General features: G+C 42.5%; 1 protein-coding gene across 2 annotated transcripts in view; it reads right to left on the reverse strand.

Moving 5' to 3' along the window:
• Positions 1–6,820: 6,820 nt before the first annotated feature.
• Positions 6,821–20,537, reverse strand: part of LOC147688735 (uncharacterized) — a 149,229-nt gene continuing 135,512 nt past the window's right edge. Inside the window, exon 7 of one of the 2 annotated variants that reach the window (XM_086941607.1) lies at positions 6,821–17,122. In XM_086941607.1, the coding sequence (XP_086797733.1) occupies positions 11,540–17,122 (5,583 nt within the window). In that variant the 3' untranslated portion in view covers positions 6,821–11,539. Of the gene's footprint in view, positions 19,803–20,537 lie in introns of both variants that reach the window. The other variant, XM_086941608.1, reaches the window with a different exon arrangement.

Below are 20,537 nucleotides of genomic sequence, written 5' to 3' on the forward strand. Positions count from 1 at the left end.
ATCTCGCAACCTTTTCACCCGCCCACGGGACCTCCCAAAGCCCTTCAGCATTTTTTGTAAACGGAAACCCATTCTAACCTCACACCCCAAAACCAGTTGACTATAAAACGAAATGCCCGCCAACTTGCCTGAAATGGTCGATGGCGACAAACGTTTGTCTATCAAACTCAACACAAATTTACACATAAACTTTTCATCTCGCACCGCTGTACCGTGCTGCGCTGTATATCCCAAAAAACCAGACCATGCCAGCTGATAGCTGCGTCGCGTGGAGCCTGCCAAGGACTGCTCGACAAACTCCGCCATTCTCAGTTCCCCAGGTCCCACATGTTCGGCGGAATCGGTGTCCTGCATTGGTCCGCTCCAGGTGCCAAATCCCGAAACCTCTGCCACTGACAACGAGACAAAGCGTCGGCAATTGAATTGTTGACACCAGGTATGTGTTGGCTCGAAACACAATATTCAGCTGCAAAACACGCAACATGAAAGCCCGCAACAATTGCAGCACATTTGCATCCTTTGCCCGCTGCCCATTAACCAGACAAACCATTGACATGTTGTCGATATGAAACAACACGCAGCGGTCCCTGAACTCCTTACCCCAAATTTGCAGCGCCACCAGCAAGGGGAAAAATTCCAAAAAAGCTATGCTGCGACCCTGTTGCAACCACTGTGCCGGCCATTGCTCCACGCACCACCTTCCTTCCCAAAACAAGCCGAAACCCAAAGCCCCGGCTGCGTCTGAGAATATCTGCACTGGCCAGACCGTGTCCTCCGACACAAAATTGATGGACACGCCATTGAAATCATCCAAAAATCGCAACCATATGCTCAAATCCTCCTTAATTTTCGATGTCAAACGAATGTGATGATGCGGCAACCACGCCCCAGCCATAGCAAAGCCCAGCCTCCTGCAAAACGTCCTGCCTGCCCTGACAACACGACATGCAAAATTCAAATATCCCAGAAGCCTCTGGACCTGCCTCAACTGCACTCTTTTGGCTCCCAAGATTTCCTGCAGAAAACGTCTGATCTCCTGCACTTTCTGCCTAGGCAGACGAGCCACCATTTCTTTTGTGTCTATTTCTATGCCCAAGAAGGTCAACATGGGCGTTGGACCTTCCGTTTTGTTCTCAGCCAAAGGCACACCAAACTCCTTGGCCACATCCTGAAAGCAGGCCAAAACTTTAGCACACAAACAAAAAATCATCCAGGTAGTGGCAAACAGCCACATGTTCTGAGCGCTGGACTACACACCACTCCAGAAATGTACTAAAGGTTTCGAACAGTGAGCAAGAGATCGCACAGCCCATGGGTAACACCCGATCCACATAGTACTCTCCTTCAAAATACATGCCCAACAAACCAAAATCCGCCGGATGAATAGGCAAAAGGCGGAAGGCAGCCTGAATGTCACATTTCGCAAAATCAGCTCCCACTCCTGCCTTACGCACCAATTCCAATGCATCGTCTACTGATGAATACGACACTGCTGAATCAGAGGTAGAGATGAAGTCGTTCACTGATTGCCCCTCCGGCCAAGACAGGTGATGTATCAGGCGGAACTCGCCTTGCGCTTTGTTTGGTATAACACCAAGAGGAGACACAATTAAATTTGGCAAAGGGCAAACTGTGAAAGGGCCAACTATTCTGCCTAACGCCAATTCCTTCTGTAACTTCACTCTCACCACCGAAGCCATCTCTTTTGCAGACTTGAGGTTATCTGCCCAGCGTAAGACTCTGGGGCCCTGATAGCCAATCCTAAAGCCGAGCCGAAACCCCCAAAACAACTTAGCCGCACCTTCCGCGTCCGGATAATCCTCCAATGAACTCAACATGGCCTGCAACTTAATTGGTGTAGGCGCCTTTTGGCATAAGAGGTGGCACTGATCCTCGCCCCCCCCTCTGACCTCTACCATGATCTCCGGGGTGCTGGTTGGGAAAGCACTGGAAGACGGCATGTCTGCCCCCGCACTGCGCGCATTCATGCTTGAATTTACAATACTGTCGCGCGCAAGAACCTCTGTTAAAGCTCCAACATGCTCCAGTCGTGGGCAACTGACCCCGTCCAACACCACCCGCCCCGAGTGTGGCGGGACGCTGGGAAAAGGGCCGGTAAGGAATCGGCAACCCGCTTGCTGTATGGATCGTGTTGGCAGAAGAATGACCCGACAACCACTGTAACCACAACTCCTGATCCACCTCCCCCCATGGCTTATCGGGAAATAAACTCATTCGCGCCCGGAACTCCTCATCGTAGTTCAACCATGCATAACCCCCTGCCTGCAAATGTGCCCTTCTAATGACATCTACATACTTAAACAGCGAAACCGCCCTCTCAGGGTAACGTTCGCAATATACGCTGGCATAGATAAGGAAGGCAGCCGTCCAATTTTCTATTGTTTTCGGCACTTTGGGACGGCGGGACAACTCAGCTTCCTCCTCTTTAGAACCTTCCCTTGCCTGTAAATCCCTGTGGAGAAGCCGGAACACATCTACGTAATCATGGTCCCAAATGCGCTGCCTAGTTCTGTTTGACAGATGTATGCCTAACGGCATCGATACCCCCATATAAGGCAGTTTCGTACCACTCAACCTCGGAGTCTCACTGTGTTCCGAACTAGCAACCGATGAACCTGGGCTCCCTCCCCTTTCATTCCTCGGCCTCCCTCCTTGCCCCGCAGTTGACTTTACATTTTCACCATGTTTTGACCCCAAGCCGTCCCCAACCACCACCCTCCCCTGACCACCCTCAGCAGGCGCCCCACCTGAACCATCTGCCAACGGCCGTGTCCAAGCAGCCCACCAGTCTGTCTTACTTGACGAAATTCTTCTAGACCATCACGCTGATGATGTCCGCTCAGATTTCCGCGTGCCGGTGAGAGATCCGCTCCAGAACTCTGAAACACACTGGCAGAAGTTACTCGTCTCACCCCCCTCCCAGCCCCCACCCTACCACCAAGAGACAGTCCACCTCTTGTCTCATAAACGTTTTCTTTATCATAGTCACCATCATCACCTTCAAACTGCTTTTCATTTTCCGACCTTGCAAAACTCATACCTGGCCTATTGCCAGACGCCAAGTTGATAAAACTACTTTGAAACTCTGACTCAGGCCTCCGTGCAAAGCGCCCAGTCGCTGGTATTAAATCCGCACCAGATCCGCATCTCAAAATCGCCCCCCCCTAAGCACCGCACTCTGCGGCGCCGTCTGAGAGAAGCAGAACTGCCCATCTGGTACCAGACCAGCAGCGTCCGAGAGGTACTCGCCGCTCGAGCGAGGACCCACACCATACTTACCAAATACCTGAGAAGATGAGGTACCCGCCCTTTTTGGCACAGGCAACTCTGTGTGTTCCACCCACACCCATTGGCCCTGCGGAACCGCAGACCCCATGTTAGGAGTTACCTCAGGACACCCAGGCGGGGGCCTAGCATTTGGGAACACTGCAGTGGCTTCCTGCACCTGCTTGCCCTCTCCCCTGCCACCCATGTCCCCCACACCTCCCACCCCTGAACTGCCTGGCTCGAGGCTTCCACCTCAAACCCTCCAAACGTTGCTCATCCTGTGAAACTTGAAAATCACATGTTAAATCTACATTAAACTCCTCCTCAACCAATTGTCTCGGGGGGCCTCTAGGCCGAGGGACAAGAATGTTCTGGCAGTCCATGAAATCAACCAGCTGGGGTTGCTCATGGACATCTGGTGTGCCTCCCTCGACATCCTCGCCTTCCTCAGCTCCTGACAGTTCATACTCCTCAGACTCACTATCACTGGAGTAGTCCACTAACATCTGACTCCGCCTGTCAGCATCTAAATCCGGCGCTATGTCAATTCTCCTGCCACTCGCCTGCTGCCCTGCTGCCCTCATATGCATACTCGAATCAGCCTTCATGCTGGGTCGTGGCACAGCCTCGCCAGGCTCCTGCGACGTAGTAGCAAGCTGCACCTCAAAATCCGTCAGCCTCTCCTTCAATCAGCTGGACCTGAGACACGCGCGTGTCGAAACCACCACCAGCGCTGCCTCCGCGCCTGCCAGCCCTACGTCTGGACGGTGCCACACTGAAATTACGGCCCCCCCGAAACTCACTTGGGGCCGATGACGAGCGCGGGGGCGGCAGCTTCTTACCCCGACTTCTTCTGCTCGTCGAGCGCGCTCTCCTGACCCTCGCCGCTGGCGTCCTCATGACGCTGTCCTCTTCGTGGGGATTGTTATGAGCAGGCCGACAGGCAGCCACCGCTCGCGAAACCCCCTCTGCTGCCAAGCGACGCGGACACTTTACAGCCACTGAGGTATCCACCACAGCGCCGGGCCTCAGCAGGTCGCTCCGCCCCACCGCCACCAAAGCTCGAACTGCCTCAATGGCAATCTCTTCAGTCGACATTCTTCGTTTGCTGACACTCAAAAATGATGTTACTACATTTTTTACACTGTCTGAATTGACTGCTTTATTTTTTTCATGTACTAAAGAGTGCCTCTGATTCATCAAGTAGGCCGCCCAATCTTTTCCAGTGAGGTGTTTATTACTCTTCCTTCCCTGCCAATACCTTTGATTGTTATCCGAAAAGCTCTGGTATTGGATCGTTTACAATTGTACAAATGCTTAGCCCAGAAATCTTTGCTTAATCCTAATACTGGTGAGTGTTCCTCTTCACACCAAGTTAAGAGGTGAGAGAGGGCAGTAGAATTGAAAAGTTCCCGTCATGCCTGTATTTAGGAGTACAGTAAAGAGCGTTTCTCTGGTTGTAGCTGATAGCTAGGCCTTCTAAAGGGTCTTGTTTTACATTTCAAGTAGTATAAGGGTGAGTAAGTCTTTTTAAGCTTTTTAAAACTCACCTGTTAGACTGTCGATTCCAGGGGCTTTACACCAAGAGAGGCATGTATGTCTGCCAGCAGAGGCTCTCCCTCTTGGGTTCCAAGGCTATGCCCCCTTTTTTTGGCCCATTTTCATTATACCATGTGTGAATAATAATCTGTTATTCACTCTTTTTATGATAATAAAAATGCCCAGCGACATCCTGAGGCACCCAGTGAAACTGCCTAATTGTCTGCCGCTGGCACACAAAGACCCCTGTACCGGCCCTGAGTGATTTCCAGGATTGGTGAAATCCCAGCCCTGGTCTTGGGGCCCTGGCATGCCTCAAAGTCTCCCCCACCGGTGATGTTCTAAAACATCCTAGTTGAGGTAGCCATGGGCGTAGCAGGCTTAAGTCCTTTAGTGACCCAGGCAAGATGCCAATCAGTCTGTCGCCCCAGCCTCACCCAACTTGTCACAGACTTGGGAAAGGGTTGGGTGAACGAGTAGATACTGAAACCTGCTAACAGTGACTGTGCAGCTTTGAGATTTCAGATTCATGCTCCAGTGCTGGTTACAGCGGCACGAAGCAGAAGTCAAGATCGGACTTGCCCACATAGGTAAGTAAAATAAAATAATTTTAATGTGGTATGTGCATGAGTCTGTGAGGGAGAGTGTGTGCATGTGTGGGCAATTCTGAGTGTGTGTTAACGTAGAAGTGAACTAGTGGAGGAGTGAATGAGAATGAATGATAGGACGAGGAAGTACGAATGAGAATGAAACTAAGTGAGTGAAGCAGAAATTACAGGGAGTGGAAATGTAAATGTGTTTTGTATTTATATAGCGCCTTCTACCCAGAGGTCTTGTAGCACTGTATTCATACCGCTGTGGAACCCTTCCTGGCTTTCCTGTGAGATGTCCACTCCTGGGCACCCCCAAGGTGAAGCCAGGCATCCAAGCGCTGCTGGGGCCATTGTGGAGATTAAGCAAGCTATTGCCCAGAGTCACAGAGTGGGACCCATGATTAGAGTAGGCACCGTGGCAAGATTTATCAGGTCTGGGGAGATTATCAGGTCTGGGGAGATTGAGTGCAAGAGCCGCCGAGGCAGGAATTGAACCCTGGTCCTGGACCAGACCTCTGCATCAGGGTCTGCCGCTCTAACCATTGAGCCACGCTTCTCCAGTGTAACTGAGCCTTACTGTGTGTGAGACAAAGTGAGCCAGGGAGCCACTGAGTGAGTCACAGAATGAGTGAGTCAGAATGAGTGAGAATGGGAATCAGTGATACTGATTGAGTCAAACTAAGTCAGAGTAAGACTGAGTGGGTGAGGGTGAGTGAAAATGGGTGTGACTAAATGAGAGTGAGTGACACTGAGTGAAACTGAGTGAAACTGTGAATCAGAATAAGTGAGAATGAGTGGAATTGAGTGAGAATGAGATGAAACTGAATAGGTCAGAGTGAGTATGAGCGAGACTGTGTAAATCAGGGAGGCCAAGTAAGGCTTAATGAGTGAGAGTGAATATAAGTGGAAGTGCAAATGAGAGTAAGTGAATATGAGACTGAGAGCAAATGGGTGTGAGAGTAACACTGAGTTCAAGCAAGTGTGAGAAAAACCCCTGAAGTCTCCGAGAAGTCAGGCTCACTAACTGAAATTCAAGCAAAGGTTTACGTCCCTCCATTGGTAAAGTTCCCCAGCCAACACTGATGGATGCTTAGATTCGAGCAGCCGTTGTCTCTCCAGTTAGAGGGAGTCTAATATAGTCATCAATCAATGCTATTGTGATGTATAAATAAGAAGTGAGGGACCCTTTGTAGTGTATAGCGAGATGTAGTAGTTTAACAATGTATCTAGGATCTTCTAGTATGTATATGCAAGTCGCATGTATTCAAGCAATATATGTAGACCTTTGTTGTATGGGGCATAGAACACAGGCCAGTGTTCAGTAATATTTAATCATTGTACACTGCATTCGTTGGTCCAACATTATAAATCCATCACAGAAGCACATGCACACTTTGAAATCCAGTGCAATTGTCTTTTATTATTGAGTAAAACATGAACCTTTACATAATTTTTTTAAATAATTGAATCAAACATGTTTTATTAATAGCAGACAATGCATTCATTATATTAAAAAACAGAAGACAAAGAAACATTCGGAAGCTCATTTTGGATGAACACTGACAAAAAATATTACATCTGTGAAAAATTAATGTCCTGCATTCAATCTTAAGAAAGCATCACATTGACTCACTCAAAAATATACATAACATACAACAATTGTAAACAAACTCTATGCAAAATTAGTGCCATTATTGTAAACATAATCTATGCAAAATTAGTGGTATTATACTGTACCAATGTAAGCGTAATAGTGCAAATATGATGACAGGGTGAAACTAATAATATATGTTTGAAGCAATGCAATGAAAATAATTTGGGTATGCCCTGGTTTCTAAAGAACCAGGGAATGACCCATCTAATCTAGAAACCAGAGTATTAACAATATGTTTAAAATGTTTGTATTTTATGAATACCTTAAATAAACATGTGCACTTCCTAACTTAATTAACCCTCAGGTACATGACTTTTATCCTATGCAAAAAGGTAAATTGAGGAACCTATCTTTATGAAGAAGACACTCTAGAATTTGTGGTTGACATACCCACCAACAATTTATTTGCCATTTTCATAGACACTTGCATGAGATGCTTATGAACTGAATTCCCATGTTAAAAAAAATGACATTCATTAATATTTTTAATAAAAATAAAACCGCAGTTTATTAAGTCTTTCCAGGCAGAAAGTAATAAAGACACTTAGAATTCAAATATTAGACAGTATAATATATCGATGTGAGGCCTGTGAAAAACAGCCCTCTGACATTTAGACACCCAAAGACAACAAAAAATGCTTTTGACATTTCAGTTCATACTGGCAGTAATTCGAATGAGTTGTAAACTTCTGAAATGCAAACTTAAAAAAAAAAAGCAGCTTCATCCTTTGTTTAGTTGATATCTAAAAACATTATTTGGGATAAACAAACATATTTAAACATACAAATCACATCAATTTGGGATGTAACTACGACAATTGTATTTCAAATACTACACAATAAAAGATAACGCAGTGTCATAACTGTAAAATCACCGTGCAGCATCTAATCATCTTTAAACAATGCACATTTTCTGAGGTTGGGTGGCGATTTTTGAGGTTTGGAAAACACTGTCACCTACAGTTTGGAGGACATTCATATGTGGGTGAAGATTATGCTCAGAGGTTAGTGGCTCAAATAGTTGCAACTGTATGACTGCTTATCCCTTTTTGCATGTGACATTAGTATTCCGATATAAAATTGTACCTTAATGTGAAAGAAACACAGCTAATAAGCAAAATCTGGAAACATTCTTATTAAAATTGTATCACATGTTTCTGTCATATTTGGCTTCGCCTCTAAAGGAGCAAGAGCTGTGAAACCCTAGTACAGCATGAAAGTTTGAGATGAAGTATCGACTTACTTGTAAAAATCTGTGTATAGTGTGGTAGATAGGTTTACCTCAGATCTTCATGGAAAAACGGCCATTGTTTTAGTATAACTCTTACATACTGAATTTGACTGATCCTTAAATGTTTATGGGTCAGTTACTTCATTCCAAGTACTCCAACTCCATTAATTGTGATTGTATCATAAAACAATTAGTATGAGGTAGTAGAGGGATGTTTATCGTTGTTAAGGGATAAGATCCCTTCTCAGTAAAAAGCAAATACTGCTTACATGAGGCTTTCAAAGTTGGTAATAGAGAAAATATTTTAAAAGACCTGCCAATCCAAAAACTTGGGGTGCAATCGTGAAATTAATATTATGGTATTGCATTATTTAAAAGAGTTATATTGTTGAAATGTTAAATGATAAGCTATAGGTCAAATGTGAAAATAAATTAAAGAGTTTCAAAAGTGCTTTTTTCAAGGCACAGGCACCCATTTACCGTAGGGTGTATGCTGGACATCTGCCAAAAAGTGAAATATTCCTGTACACCGTTTTGGTATGGCCCATAGTGTGAGTTTGAGTGCTTGGGAGAAAAGTATAGCTCATAGATTGAAGTTGGTAGACAGTCCATAGATGATGGTGAACTAAATACTTCAAACCAAACTATTTAACATGCGCTGCTTTAAGGGCTACTTTTCAATTAAGAGATGTTAGGATTGATTGGCCAGCATTTAAACTCTGTCATTTCATTCCGAGAATTCCTTACATTGTAGGGTACAGTGGCGAATCTTGCCCCTCCTTTAGATTTATTCTACAACCAAAGCAATAAAGTTAGAAACTTTGTGGACCTCTCAGTGGGACCCTCCACTAATGCTCAACATGCCTTTGCAATCAATAAAATGATGAAATAATTTAAGAATATGCTGCCAATACCCTTTGTACCTGCTCATTTATCTTTAACGTGTTTTTGTCTCTTGTTCCTTCCCAGGTTTGATCTTATATTCCCTGTGCAGAAGTTCACAGTTAAGCATGCTCCATTTTCAAGTTAGCCTGTGCAAGACAATTAAAGCTGTTTAAGATGCCAGGTTGAAGATCCTTTAAGCAAGCAAGGATCTCTCCTTCCAGGTGTGCCCAAGGAATGATGTGACTTTCACAGACTTCCTTGTCATGGTATCCTAGGAGACAGACAATTATTTTGCTCTTCTTTAGATGCCAAATTCTCTCATGGTGTGATGTATCATATGTTTCTGACTGTATTTAATCATGCATATAAAATTATAACGTTTTGAAAGGTTTCCTTGGTTACATGAAGCATGGACACATCCTCAGCAATGATTCACATTTCTTGTGGCTGGTTGTAGGGTAGTATCCCAAGTCGCCAGGAAGATTCACTTATCTTCCTGTGCAGACACATTTTGCATATATTATCTTATGTGGCATTTCTAAGCATCACATTAAGGTTGTCCAGTGTTTCTGCTATTTTGTGCTGTGAATTACCCCCATGCCTATTTTAGTGTATCCAGTATTGAGGCTCTGTCTAGGGGTGTTTTTTTTTTGCCATGTGGAACATTTCAGACAGAAATCCCTTTGCAGCCCCTTTATTTGGAAAGTTGGTATTTCATCTAGTAGGTTTTCCTTCCAGCGATGGCATAAGCAATGGGGCCAGGTGACAGCTGCTTCCAACGCAGGTATCGACAGGGGCAGCTGTTTGTGTGGTTGGTAAAGGGCCCTAAAAGCAGCTGACGGAACCCCTTCAAGCTTTTCCTTCCATTGGTTTCAGCTTCAGCTTTTTCTCTCTAGAAGATATTTTTTTATTTTAATAAACTTGCCTCCAGTTTGCACTTAAACTTCTGTCCGGTTGGGTAATGGGGCTGAGCACTAGAGAGTTTCTCTTTTCTAAATTGGCTAGTGTCAGGATGGCTGCTCAATTACCATTGTTGGATATTTTCAGGCACGGGGAGAGGGAAAATGACACCATTTCCATTTATTTGCCTTTGGAAGGAAAGACATGATCCCCAGTCGTGACTCTCCTCTGTGTCGTGTTCAATTAAAAAAAAATGATCACATGCATTTACCATCCTTTTTATAATGTCGAGAAACTAGAACACATTGAAAGGTCACCTGTCGGGTGGCTTTCCATCACTCTTTGTCCTTTTAAGCCCTATGTTAGCATATATTCTTTCCTTGATCTTATCATTAAGCCATACATTTAGGAAGGTGCAAGCCAGTACACAATTTGTATCTGTTCTTTTGGCAGTAAATGTTTTAAATGGAGCATTACGTTTTGTAACATAAACTGATTGTTATTTGTTATTAATATCTTATCTCCTGATATATACATCAGTGCTATTTTGTAATCACTTTTGGTGTAACTACTACACCTAGTGGTGCCTCTTGCTTTCCTAATAAACTTTTACTAGCACTAAACATTGCACTAAATCTACGACCTAAATACCGGCATACTACCAATAATACTCCCTATAAACAACTATGCACATTAATTACATGATTAGTATCATAAACATGACTGTCATATTACAATTACTACAAGACCAGAACCCATTGTACTGCCAATACTATTAATATCAGTAAACCAAGTGCTACCATTTTTTCTTTTACACTTACTGAAGATACCAGTACTAGTGCTATAACTTTGAACGTGGCACATCTGGTACTACTACTGATGCTGACCCTAGTGTTACCATTATCAGAATAAGATTAGTAGTACTAACAGTATTAAAAGTAGTACTGGTGGTACTGGCACATATATTAGAAGCAGCGCTAGTAATAGTAGATGTAGTAGGAGTGCGCAAAAATAGTAATACCAGTATAATTGGGTAGCTGGTTAGATTTCCAGGTATGTATGCTATGGCTGTGTGGTAGGATCAAAATAAATATGCGTGTCTATGAGGGAGTGTTAGGCACAACAAATGTATAATGAGGAACATAATACTGAAATAGTTGAAGATACAACTTTATGCTATAAGGGGTCCATAGACAACATTTATTGCCATCCTCCGATGTAACTTCCTGTTGCATGTGATGAAGTCATGTCAACAAATGGACCACTGCCTAAGAAAAAATGTTCAAGCAAACATTAAAAATAAGACAGATGAAAATAATTTTTAAAAGAGAAAGGCAGCAAAAGACAAAGCATTGATACTAAAGAACAGAATATTTTAAAAACAAAAAAACAAATGGATGTCCTTTTTATCTCTGCCTTCTATGCATCTCTTGTTGCCAGTACTTCTTCTCAAAGCTTGGTGTTATCAGAACTGACATTTTTCACAAGGGCTTTGTTTCCAGGCTCTGCTTCGTTCACGTGTTCTTCCAAAAGTTTTACAAGGGTCTGAATTGTTGTTTCAGGATCAAGGAGTGTGACAAGGGGAAATTTCACATTCCTTTCACTATAGATGCGATTTTGAATGGTCATACCCACCATTGAGTCGATCCCCAGAAATACGAGAGATGTGTCCTTGGTAATTTCACTTGGACTGGCATGACTGAGTTCACTCACCAGTGACACAATGTAATCCTCAGGGTTGACAGACTGCAGGTTTGAGGGGACATGTCCTTTAGGTACCTGTTCCTCTTTGCTGAGTTCTTCAGTTGCAACTTGGTAGAATCTAGTTCTCAGTGAAGGGATTAATGAAATGACATTACTATTCAAATAATTGAAATTCAGTTTCATAACAGCCTGTTGAGGGGCATTCATGATCAGAACCTTTTTAAGATATTCATGAATTTCTTGTATATCCAGAGTGAGTATTCCCTTTGATTCTAAGATTTTTTTGATTATATTTTGGTCCTTCAGTACCCCAAGATCCAAGGCACCCCAATTGATAGACTGGCCTGAAAGTCCCATGTTTCTTCTGTAGTGACAGAAGTTATCCAGAAATGAATTGGCAGCAGCATAATTTGCTTGTCCGGAATTCCCAATGAAGGCAGTGATAGACGAATAACATACAAAATAATCCAGCTCTTCCCTTCTTGTGGCACAATGAAGGTTAATTGCACCTTCTACTTTTGGACTTAGAACTTCCTCAAAATTTGAAATATTCAAATGCTCAAGCAGTCTATCATGGAAAACCACAGCACTGTGGAAAACACCTTTAATTGGATTTTTTGGATAGCGCCTTTGAATGTAAGCAACAGCTTTTTCAACATCCGATCGAAAAACAATATTGCACTGTAGGCTGATTATTGTGGTAGAGACATAATGCTTCTGCAATTCCTTTATTTGTGTTTCCATTTCTATAGTTGGTGTTCTCCTTGACAGTATCACAATGTACCCTCCCCCATGCTTGGCAATAAACTTTACAGTTTCAAAGCCAAGACCTGTGAGCCCTCCTGTCACTATGTAAACTGCATAACATTTAAAAATAGTCCTTCTTACATCATACACATGTATGTCTGAAATCCTTGTCTTCAACACATCATCTTTCAGTACAATAAGTGGAATAGAGGTGCACCTGAAATAGGATAGGGGCAGAACACTTTTTTCATCAACTTTACTATGCTGTTGGAAAACTGTATATTGTAGATTTAGGAATTTTTCGGTCGGCAATGATTTGATCCATGCATAGAATGGCTTTGATGATTGTTTTATGCATGTCTTCTGGAAAATATTTTCAAGATCTACTGAATGAATTGTCACGCAGTCATGCCATTTTCCAATTTGAGTTTGCAAATTTCTAATCTCCTGACTATCACCTACAATCACAATGTCCTTGATTAGTTCTGAATGTGAAAGTCCTTCGTCTAATATGTCTTCAAGGGATGGAAGCAATACAAGAGCAGAACAGTGGTTAACACGTTGGCTGGTAGCAGAAGTAGGGGTTTCAATTATTGTTTTCCAACCAGCTTCATTTGCTGTTAATGTCAGCACTTCACACAAAACTGACTTGGGTTCAGAAGAAATAATTGCTAAACATGTTTCACATCTCACCTTTGGAAGCATCTTCTGCAGAATCATCCATGATATCCAAAAATATGAAACACAAGGCACATTTTTAAGGAAGGGGACTTTCTTGGTCTTATAGCAAACCCCTCCTGGAAGAGTAACTTTTGAAGAGGCAGTTACTGGGTAGCATGTCATAATATGATCGCCAACTTTTATCTTTTTGACATCTTTGCCCACTGCAGTTACTGTGCCAGTCAGGTCAAGAGCTAAGAGTTGATGCGTATCACTTGCTTCTGCTTTCCAGTACAGTGTGCCTCCAAACATGTAGCTAGATTCAGTAACAGGAAAGTAATCTTCTGAATGAGCACATATTTTAGCAACTTGAACTTCAATGTTCTGGTTAGGAAGATCATTCATTCTTTGACTTGTCAATTCAGCAGAAATGTCTTGTATTTTGTAAGGATCTGTTGAGTACAAAGTGAACATTTTAGAGTTGTCAATGGGTCTTCTTTGAATGATGATGCTATCCTCCTGAAATGTTGTTCGGTCAATTTCTGATGTGTAAATGCTGCCATCCTTTATTAATACCTCAGGGTAGTTCTCTGCAGTAGAGCTAGCAATGACGTTTGCTAAGGCTGTTATATCTTGAACACTGACTGAACTTACATCAATTTGCTGAAATGAGATTTCGGGGATTTCAGTAATACAAGCTCTTATCATGCCTTGCAACCCAAAACCAGGGTTAATGTGATCTATAGCCAGTTCCACTGTTCTGTAAGTTATGCTTCTAATTAAAGCCCCAGGTTTTTGTTCTCTTAATGCTAGAATAATTTGACGGTAAGCTTCACTACATTCTGCTATGTATCGAGTAATATTGACTGGGAATTCTTCCTTAAACCTATGAATTCCCCACATAAATAAAAAATCATTGTAGTCACTGAGAACAACTTCCATCTTACCCAAGGCAAACATCAAAGTGTTCCCAGATTCAAGGGCTGTCTTCCAATCACTGTACATAATGTATCTTGCTTCTTGGTGTAAATGTTCTCTCAGATGCTGAGCAATTCCAAAGTTGTCAGCAAAAACTAGTGCTTTTGGTGCTCCCACTTGTGCATGAAGGGCAAAACTCTTTGACTGATCTTTCCATTTATTCTCATACATAAAATTGCTCTGGGGGCTTGAATTTGTTCCTAAAAAGGTAATCCTAGCATTTTTAATTTCTACCAAAATAGTCCCATTTTTATCAGAAAAACACCCACAGACTTCTATGTAGTCATGAGTGGCTTTGCTTATTTTCATATATATAACCATTTCACTCTGAAGTGGTCTGCAAAGTAGTATGCTGCTGATAGATGAAGGAAAGCCTGCTTTAGCCTTTATATTTCCTGTACCTGAAGTAGCCATAACAACTGTCATCTGAAGAAAAGCATCTAGCACAACAGGATGGATATAATATTTATGCAGCTCCTCTGTGATTTGATTATTCACTGTTACGTGGGTTACTCCTTCTCTCAAGTCTTCTCCATATAATATATCACTTAGCTGCTTATAGACTTGCCCATACTCAAATCCTAGAACATTTAGTGTTTCATACATTTTATCGATTTTTAATACTGATCGACATCTTCGAATGATGTGTCGGAGGGAAATGGATTCTTCCTTTGCTGCGTTTCCTACTTTTTGGGTTATTTTTCCAGTTGCATACACGGCATGTGGTGACAATACTTTGAAATGTGCCACCATGTCTTTAGATTTCACTTGAATTTTAATGTTATGTGAACCTTGATTTATGATACATGGACTGGAAAACTTTATGCCAATTTGTTGTGCACGTAAAGGTATTTTAGGAAGGGAACTGTTCATTAGAGATGCTATCCCAAGCTCAACATAAAACGAACCAGGAACTATGACAATGCCATTGTTTTTGTGTTCGTAAACGTAGGGTGTAGATGTCATTGATAAGGTACACCCAAATTCCATGTTGTTATTACTAACACTGTGGAGAAGAGGGTGGGCCAAATTTACTATTTGGTTTCCTTGGACACCCATTTCAACCACTGTTTTTGTTGCTTTTCTATGGGTAAAGTGATACCTTGGAAAGAGCGCTGGTACAGCCTCATATCCCTCAAACACATTTTTCCACTCTGGATTATATCCCAGGACAAACAGTTTTTCTAGGAGAGCAAACAAGGCTTCATATTCTTTACTGGGCTGGACAGTGGGGTAAACTAATGTTTCCTCCTCAAGAATTTCTTTAATATTTCTTTCCAGTGCTCTTTTGGGTCCTATTTCAACAAACACCAGATTTTCTTTCCCCTTACATGCAGTTTGTATTGCTTGAACAAAGGTCACAGGTTCTCTAACATTCCTAGCCCAGTATTTTCCTGTTGTGAAGTCATCTCCAGAAGCTATCTCCCCAGTTACTGTTGAAATAATCTCAATCATTTCTGATCCTTGCCTTTCTATATCTCGCAGACTCTCCTCAACTTTATGGAGGATTGGATCCATCATAGGGCTGTGGTATGCTGCTGGAACATCTAAAGATAGAAGAAATATGTTTTTTCCCTTGAACTGAAGAGCTAGTTGCTTTTGAAGACTCTCTAAGCTTTCTGCTTCTCCAGACAGCGTGCAGGACTTTGGACTATTGAAAGCAGCAATGCATACTTTTCCAGACTGTGACTCAATAGCTTTAGATATTTCCACCACAGGTACATTGCCAACGACCAACATTTTCCCACCCGTAACCTTAGATTGCAATAGACTCCTGTGATAAATCACTTTAACAGCATCTGTGAGGGAGAGCAGGCCTGAGCAATGTGCAGCTGCTACTTCTCCCACTGAGTGACCAACAAGTGCAATGGGTTTGATGCCCCAGTGTTTGAGAAGACATACAAGAGCAACCTGAGTAGCAAAAAGCAGTGGCTGAGCAATTTCTATTATTGAAAAATCCTCAAAATCACTTTCAATTAAATCAATAAGGCTGATGCTCGTGTAAGAAAACAAAATGTTTTCAATTTCTTTGAATTTGTCTCTGAAAACTGGCTCAAACTTGAGTAGTGTCTTACACATGCCTTTATAATTGACACCATTACCGCAGAACACAAACACAATGCTTAGATTTGCCTTCATTTGAACCTCTCTTGTTATGTTCACTGTTGTAAGTTGTTGTTGCAAATGTTTTATGGAGGATGTGACAAAAGCATTTCTGTACTTATTGTTCATATGGCTTCTCCTGCAGGCAGATGTATAGGCCAAATTTTGTAGAGACATAGTATCCATTTTGTTTAAGTGAACTGCAGTATCTTCAATGATATGTTTTAGCGATTCAATGGACGCAGCAGAGAGCACAAATATTTCAATAGGTCTTTTCAAAGAATGAGAGAAATACGATTGTGTAAATTCTTTTACGACAATATGAGAGTTGGTGCCACCAAAGCCAAAGCTGTTCACCCCTGCTATCCTGCCTACTCCTTCCAGTTCTTCCCATGTCTGGACAGAAGTTGGAATGCAAAGATTGAGTTCTTTTGCATTGATGCTGCTGATTTCTTCAGAGTAGTGTAGAGATGGAACTATTGTCTTATGGTGCATCATTAGAAGAACCTTAATCAGCCCTGCCATTCCGGCTGCCGACTCTGTGTGGCCAATGTTACCTTTCACTGAACCAATCCGGAGAGGTGGCAAACCTGGAGGCCTGGCTTTGCCAATCATGTTGCCTATACTTGCTGCTTCAACTGGATCTCCTACAGGAGTCCCTGTGCCGTGGGCTTCAACATACTGCACAACTGAAGGATCAACATGAGTTGTGTAAATCTTGTTTAATAACCTTTCCTGTTGTTTCTTAGAAGGTCTGGTAATAGGGGTGACGGATCTTCCATCTTGGTTCACAGCACTGGTGCTTATAACACCCCATATTCTATCGTGGTCTTCAATTGCCTAAAATTAAATAAGGTTGATTAATATTAACATAGTTCATAAAGCTATAAAGTATACACCGTATTACAGGGCTCATTAAAGGCCTACGTTAACTGAGCGTCCAGTATGAGATTGAACACAAAACAAATGTTTGCAAACCAATAGGTCTGGCTAATTTAAGAATTACATTGGTTTCTTCTTTGATCAGTTTCTTTATGTGTTATTGTGTGGATGAATATGAGAATGAGCCAATGGCTAAATGGATGAAGAAGTGCAGGCTACGTGGATGGATAATTAGGTGGGTGAGTGAATATATGAATAGATGCAAATATGTCAGTCTTACAGGCCAAGTCCAACAAAAGCAGTCAGAACAATGATACAAAAATGGCAACATTCACTAATGTTATGAAATTGCAAGCATTACTGTGCAAGAAGGGTATGGAGTTCCTCTGGAGGTAAGAGTGAGAGCAGGGAGAAATAAGAAGTGGCCCCACATTAAAGGGGAGGAAAGGGGAATTCACCTTTTCAGAACTAGAGCTCTCACACACCTATCAAGCTAGGTGTCATGCTTCATCATATGAGCCTGTGCCTCTTCAAGTTAGCGTTGCAATACCTGACGGGCACCCAGTACGGGGCTCTTTAGGGGGGATCTTCTGTTCCTGCCGTAGGGCGCAGTGGGGGTGAAGTGCCTAGTGGGTATAGATGTCGGGGAAAGTGATTAAAGCAGGTCAGTTAGTCCTAACAGTTATTTATTCAAAAGGTAAATCGCCTGATTAAAATATAGAGAGTGGCAGTGAACTAGAGGCTATCTACCTAGCTGTATGTGCCCTACTCTCGATCGGTCAACATGTTTCGGGGCTTATGTGTCTGGGGGATCGGGCACTTCTTCAGGACCAAAGTGAATGCTATCTACACAAATTGGTAGGTGAAAACTACATACCACTTTCTCAGGTCAATAACCTAGACCGTTGTCTAGTGATGCCTGCAACGGTACCCGGCGGTCAAAAAATGGACACCGATTTGGGACCAGCGTTCAAGAACACTCCGTCAACAACGTACCCTGCAGCCAGATCCGGGATAGTGCAAGCATTATACCAGGGTTGGGCACCATCAGGACAGAGCTGAGGCAGTGATGCATCTCTCCCTACCTGTGTGACCGGAGTTGCCAAAGAAGTGGAGGCAGTGGCCAAATAGTCAGTTGGGCCCTCCTAAATAAGCAAAACAGGTCATTAAAATCAGCGTGTCTTATTGATGAGACCATTTCGATTTTTAAAACTAAATCAATCTTCATTAACTCAATTAGGATGCATGCATAACGCTGAATATGGCGCTGCTTCAGAGATTGGTGAGTGGATTGATAGCAAGCTCTCAAATTGTCCCTGTGATAGATGGGACAGATACAGCTTCATGACAGAATGTCGGTGAGAGATATCTGCTACTTGCTCAGCTTTGTGCATCATTGCATTCCTAGAACTTAATAATAATGATTAAATATGTGATTTGTATATTTTCTATATTGTCAGCCTTACTGAGCACAGTAGAGATGACAGATATACAAGATACACAAATCACATGTTAAATCACTCAGAAACTTGGGACAAAACATTTCTGAAAACATTTTGTGGAAACCAAGGATGATTCAGGAGCAAAAGCGTCAACACCTTGAAAGAGAATGAAAGTCATTTCAAGGCAGGTAGAACAATTGCTATATGACCCAGGCCTCTGCAGGGTCTTCACTGTCACTGCTAACTGTACTTACATATCATAAAAGCTGTAAAGGCCTGTCTCATTCATGGTGAGAAACGCAATGTCAGCTGCTACTAGGTGGATCCAAAATGCTGGAGATGCCTCCCAAATGTGTACCAGGACATTGTTTTTTTATTCATTTGGTCCCATCTGCAGATAGGTTTTAGCTGTCTTATTGCAAAAGACCTCTTACGGACTAGACCAAAATCTTACAGTGGGCTTAGAGTCTGACAATTGCTTACCATTGGTTAATTTTCTGGTCACTCTGATGTATTTTCTTTTTTTTCGATGGCTTTCCTTCCTCTTCTTGTGTTTGTTTCTCCCAGGAGCATGGGTTCTGTATCATCCTTTGATTGTATGACTTGATTACTCCTACTACTCACCCTATGGACCTATTTCTTTTGCTTTTTCTACTAGCACTCCATGACATTGCTTATATTTTCTTGCTCCCCCTCTATCATTTCCTCCACCCTTGAATACCCCAACTGCATGCTTCATATTAATTCCTTATTCCCCAATTTCTTATCCCTTGTGTCAATGCCAGCACTCATCCCACAAGTTCTGTGTTTCACTTTCTTCCACCAACCCTATTCATTCCATCCTCCACTCAGGCTTACTTTTATTATAATTTTAAACATTATTTTGCCTCCCATAAAAGTTGTCTATTGTTGGACAGTGCCCAGTGCTCACTTTGCAAAAAAAGAAATAAATGTATTCTGCCACTCTTCACTGCCCTGCAGAGCATCTGGGTCCAAATGTACGACCATTTCCTTTTTCGACTTCCAATTTGCAAGTCGCAAAAGGAAATCTACGAATGCGTCTCACACACATTTCGTGATTCCCAATGGGGTCGCAAATGACCTGCCTCGTCAATATTCATGAGTCAGGTTGCAATTTGCGACCGATTGAGAATAGGCAATAACACAGGAATGGTGAACTCTCATGTCTATGTTTGCTTTTTTAAATAAACTCTCACAATACAAGCGGTGATCGGTCAGACGCCATAGAACAGCAGTCCCGGGGAAACCAGCCGTGTGCGAAGAACAGCCACGTGTAAAATTACCCGGCTGCAAAACAGAACCCCCCTCACGGAGACGAGGCCCGTATTTTAGCCACGAGTAAAATTACCTGGCTGCAAAACAGAACCCCACTCACGGAGACAAGACCCGTTTTTTTAGTACAAAACGATTGAAAACGGAGGGGAACCTTTAATTCAAGTACGCCGGTTGGCGCAGACAAAAAGAGGTTTGGGCCAGTTCTGTTTTTGGATTATTCTCCGAACAGACAAGTTGCAAAATACAAGCATCTGAAAATAAATTTAAGACTGGAGCATAAAAGCTTGATGACTTCACAGGCGACAAGGAGCTACACTCTTGGTAGCTTTCCACGAGCAACATAACCACCCCGGTTTAATCTCTTTCACGTTGTGGAGAATAGAAATATAAATTGGTCCTGAGGAAGGAAGCCTTTATCAAGTTGAAGCTTCCGAAACGCGTCGACGCTAAAACTTAAATTCATATTCGGCGTTGCCAACAACAATTCTGGTTCAAAGGAACAACATTCCTTCCATTGTTGACAAACTAGATGTCCGAAATGAAATGACAAAGACAGACAGTAGTGTCTCTCTAGATTAATTTCTCCACGTCCACGTTAGGTGGCCCCAACTGTGTTTTTATATTTTTGTGTATCT

Source organism: Lissotriton vulgaris, chromosome 10, assembly GCF_964263255.1.
Source record: "Lissotriton vulgaris chromosome 10, aLisVul1.2, whole genome shotgun sequence".
Lineage (NCBI taxonomy): Eukaryota > Metazoa > Chordata > Amphibia > Caudata > Salamandridae > Lissotriton > Lissotriton vulgaris.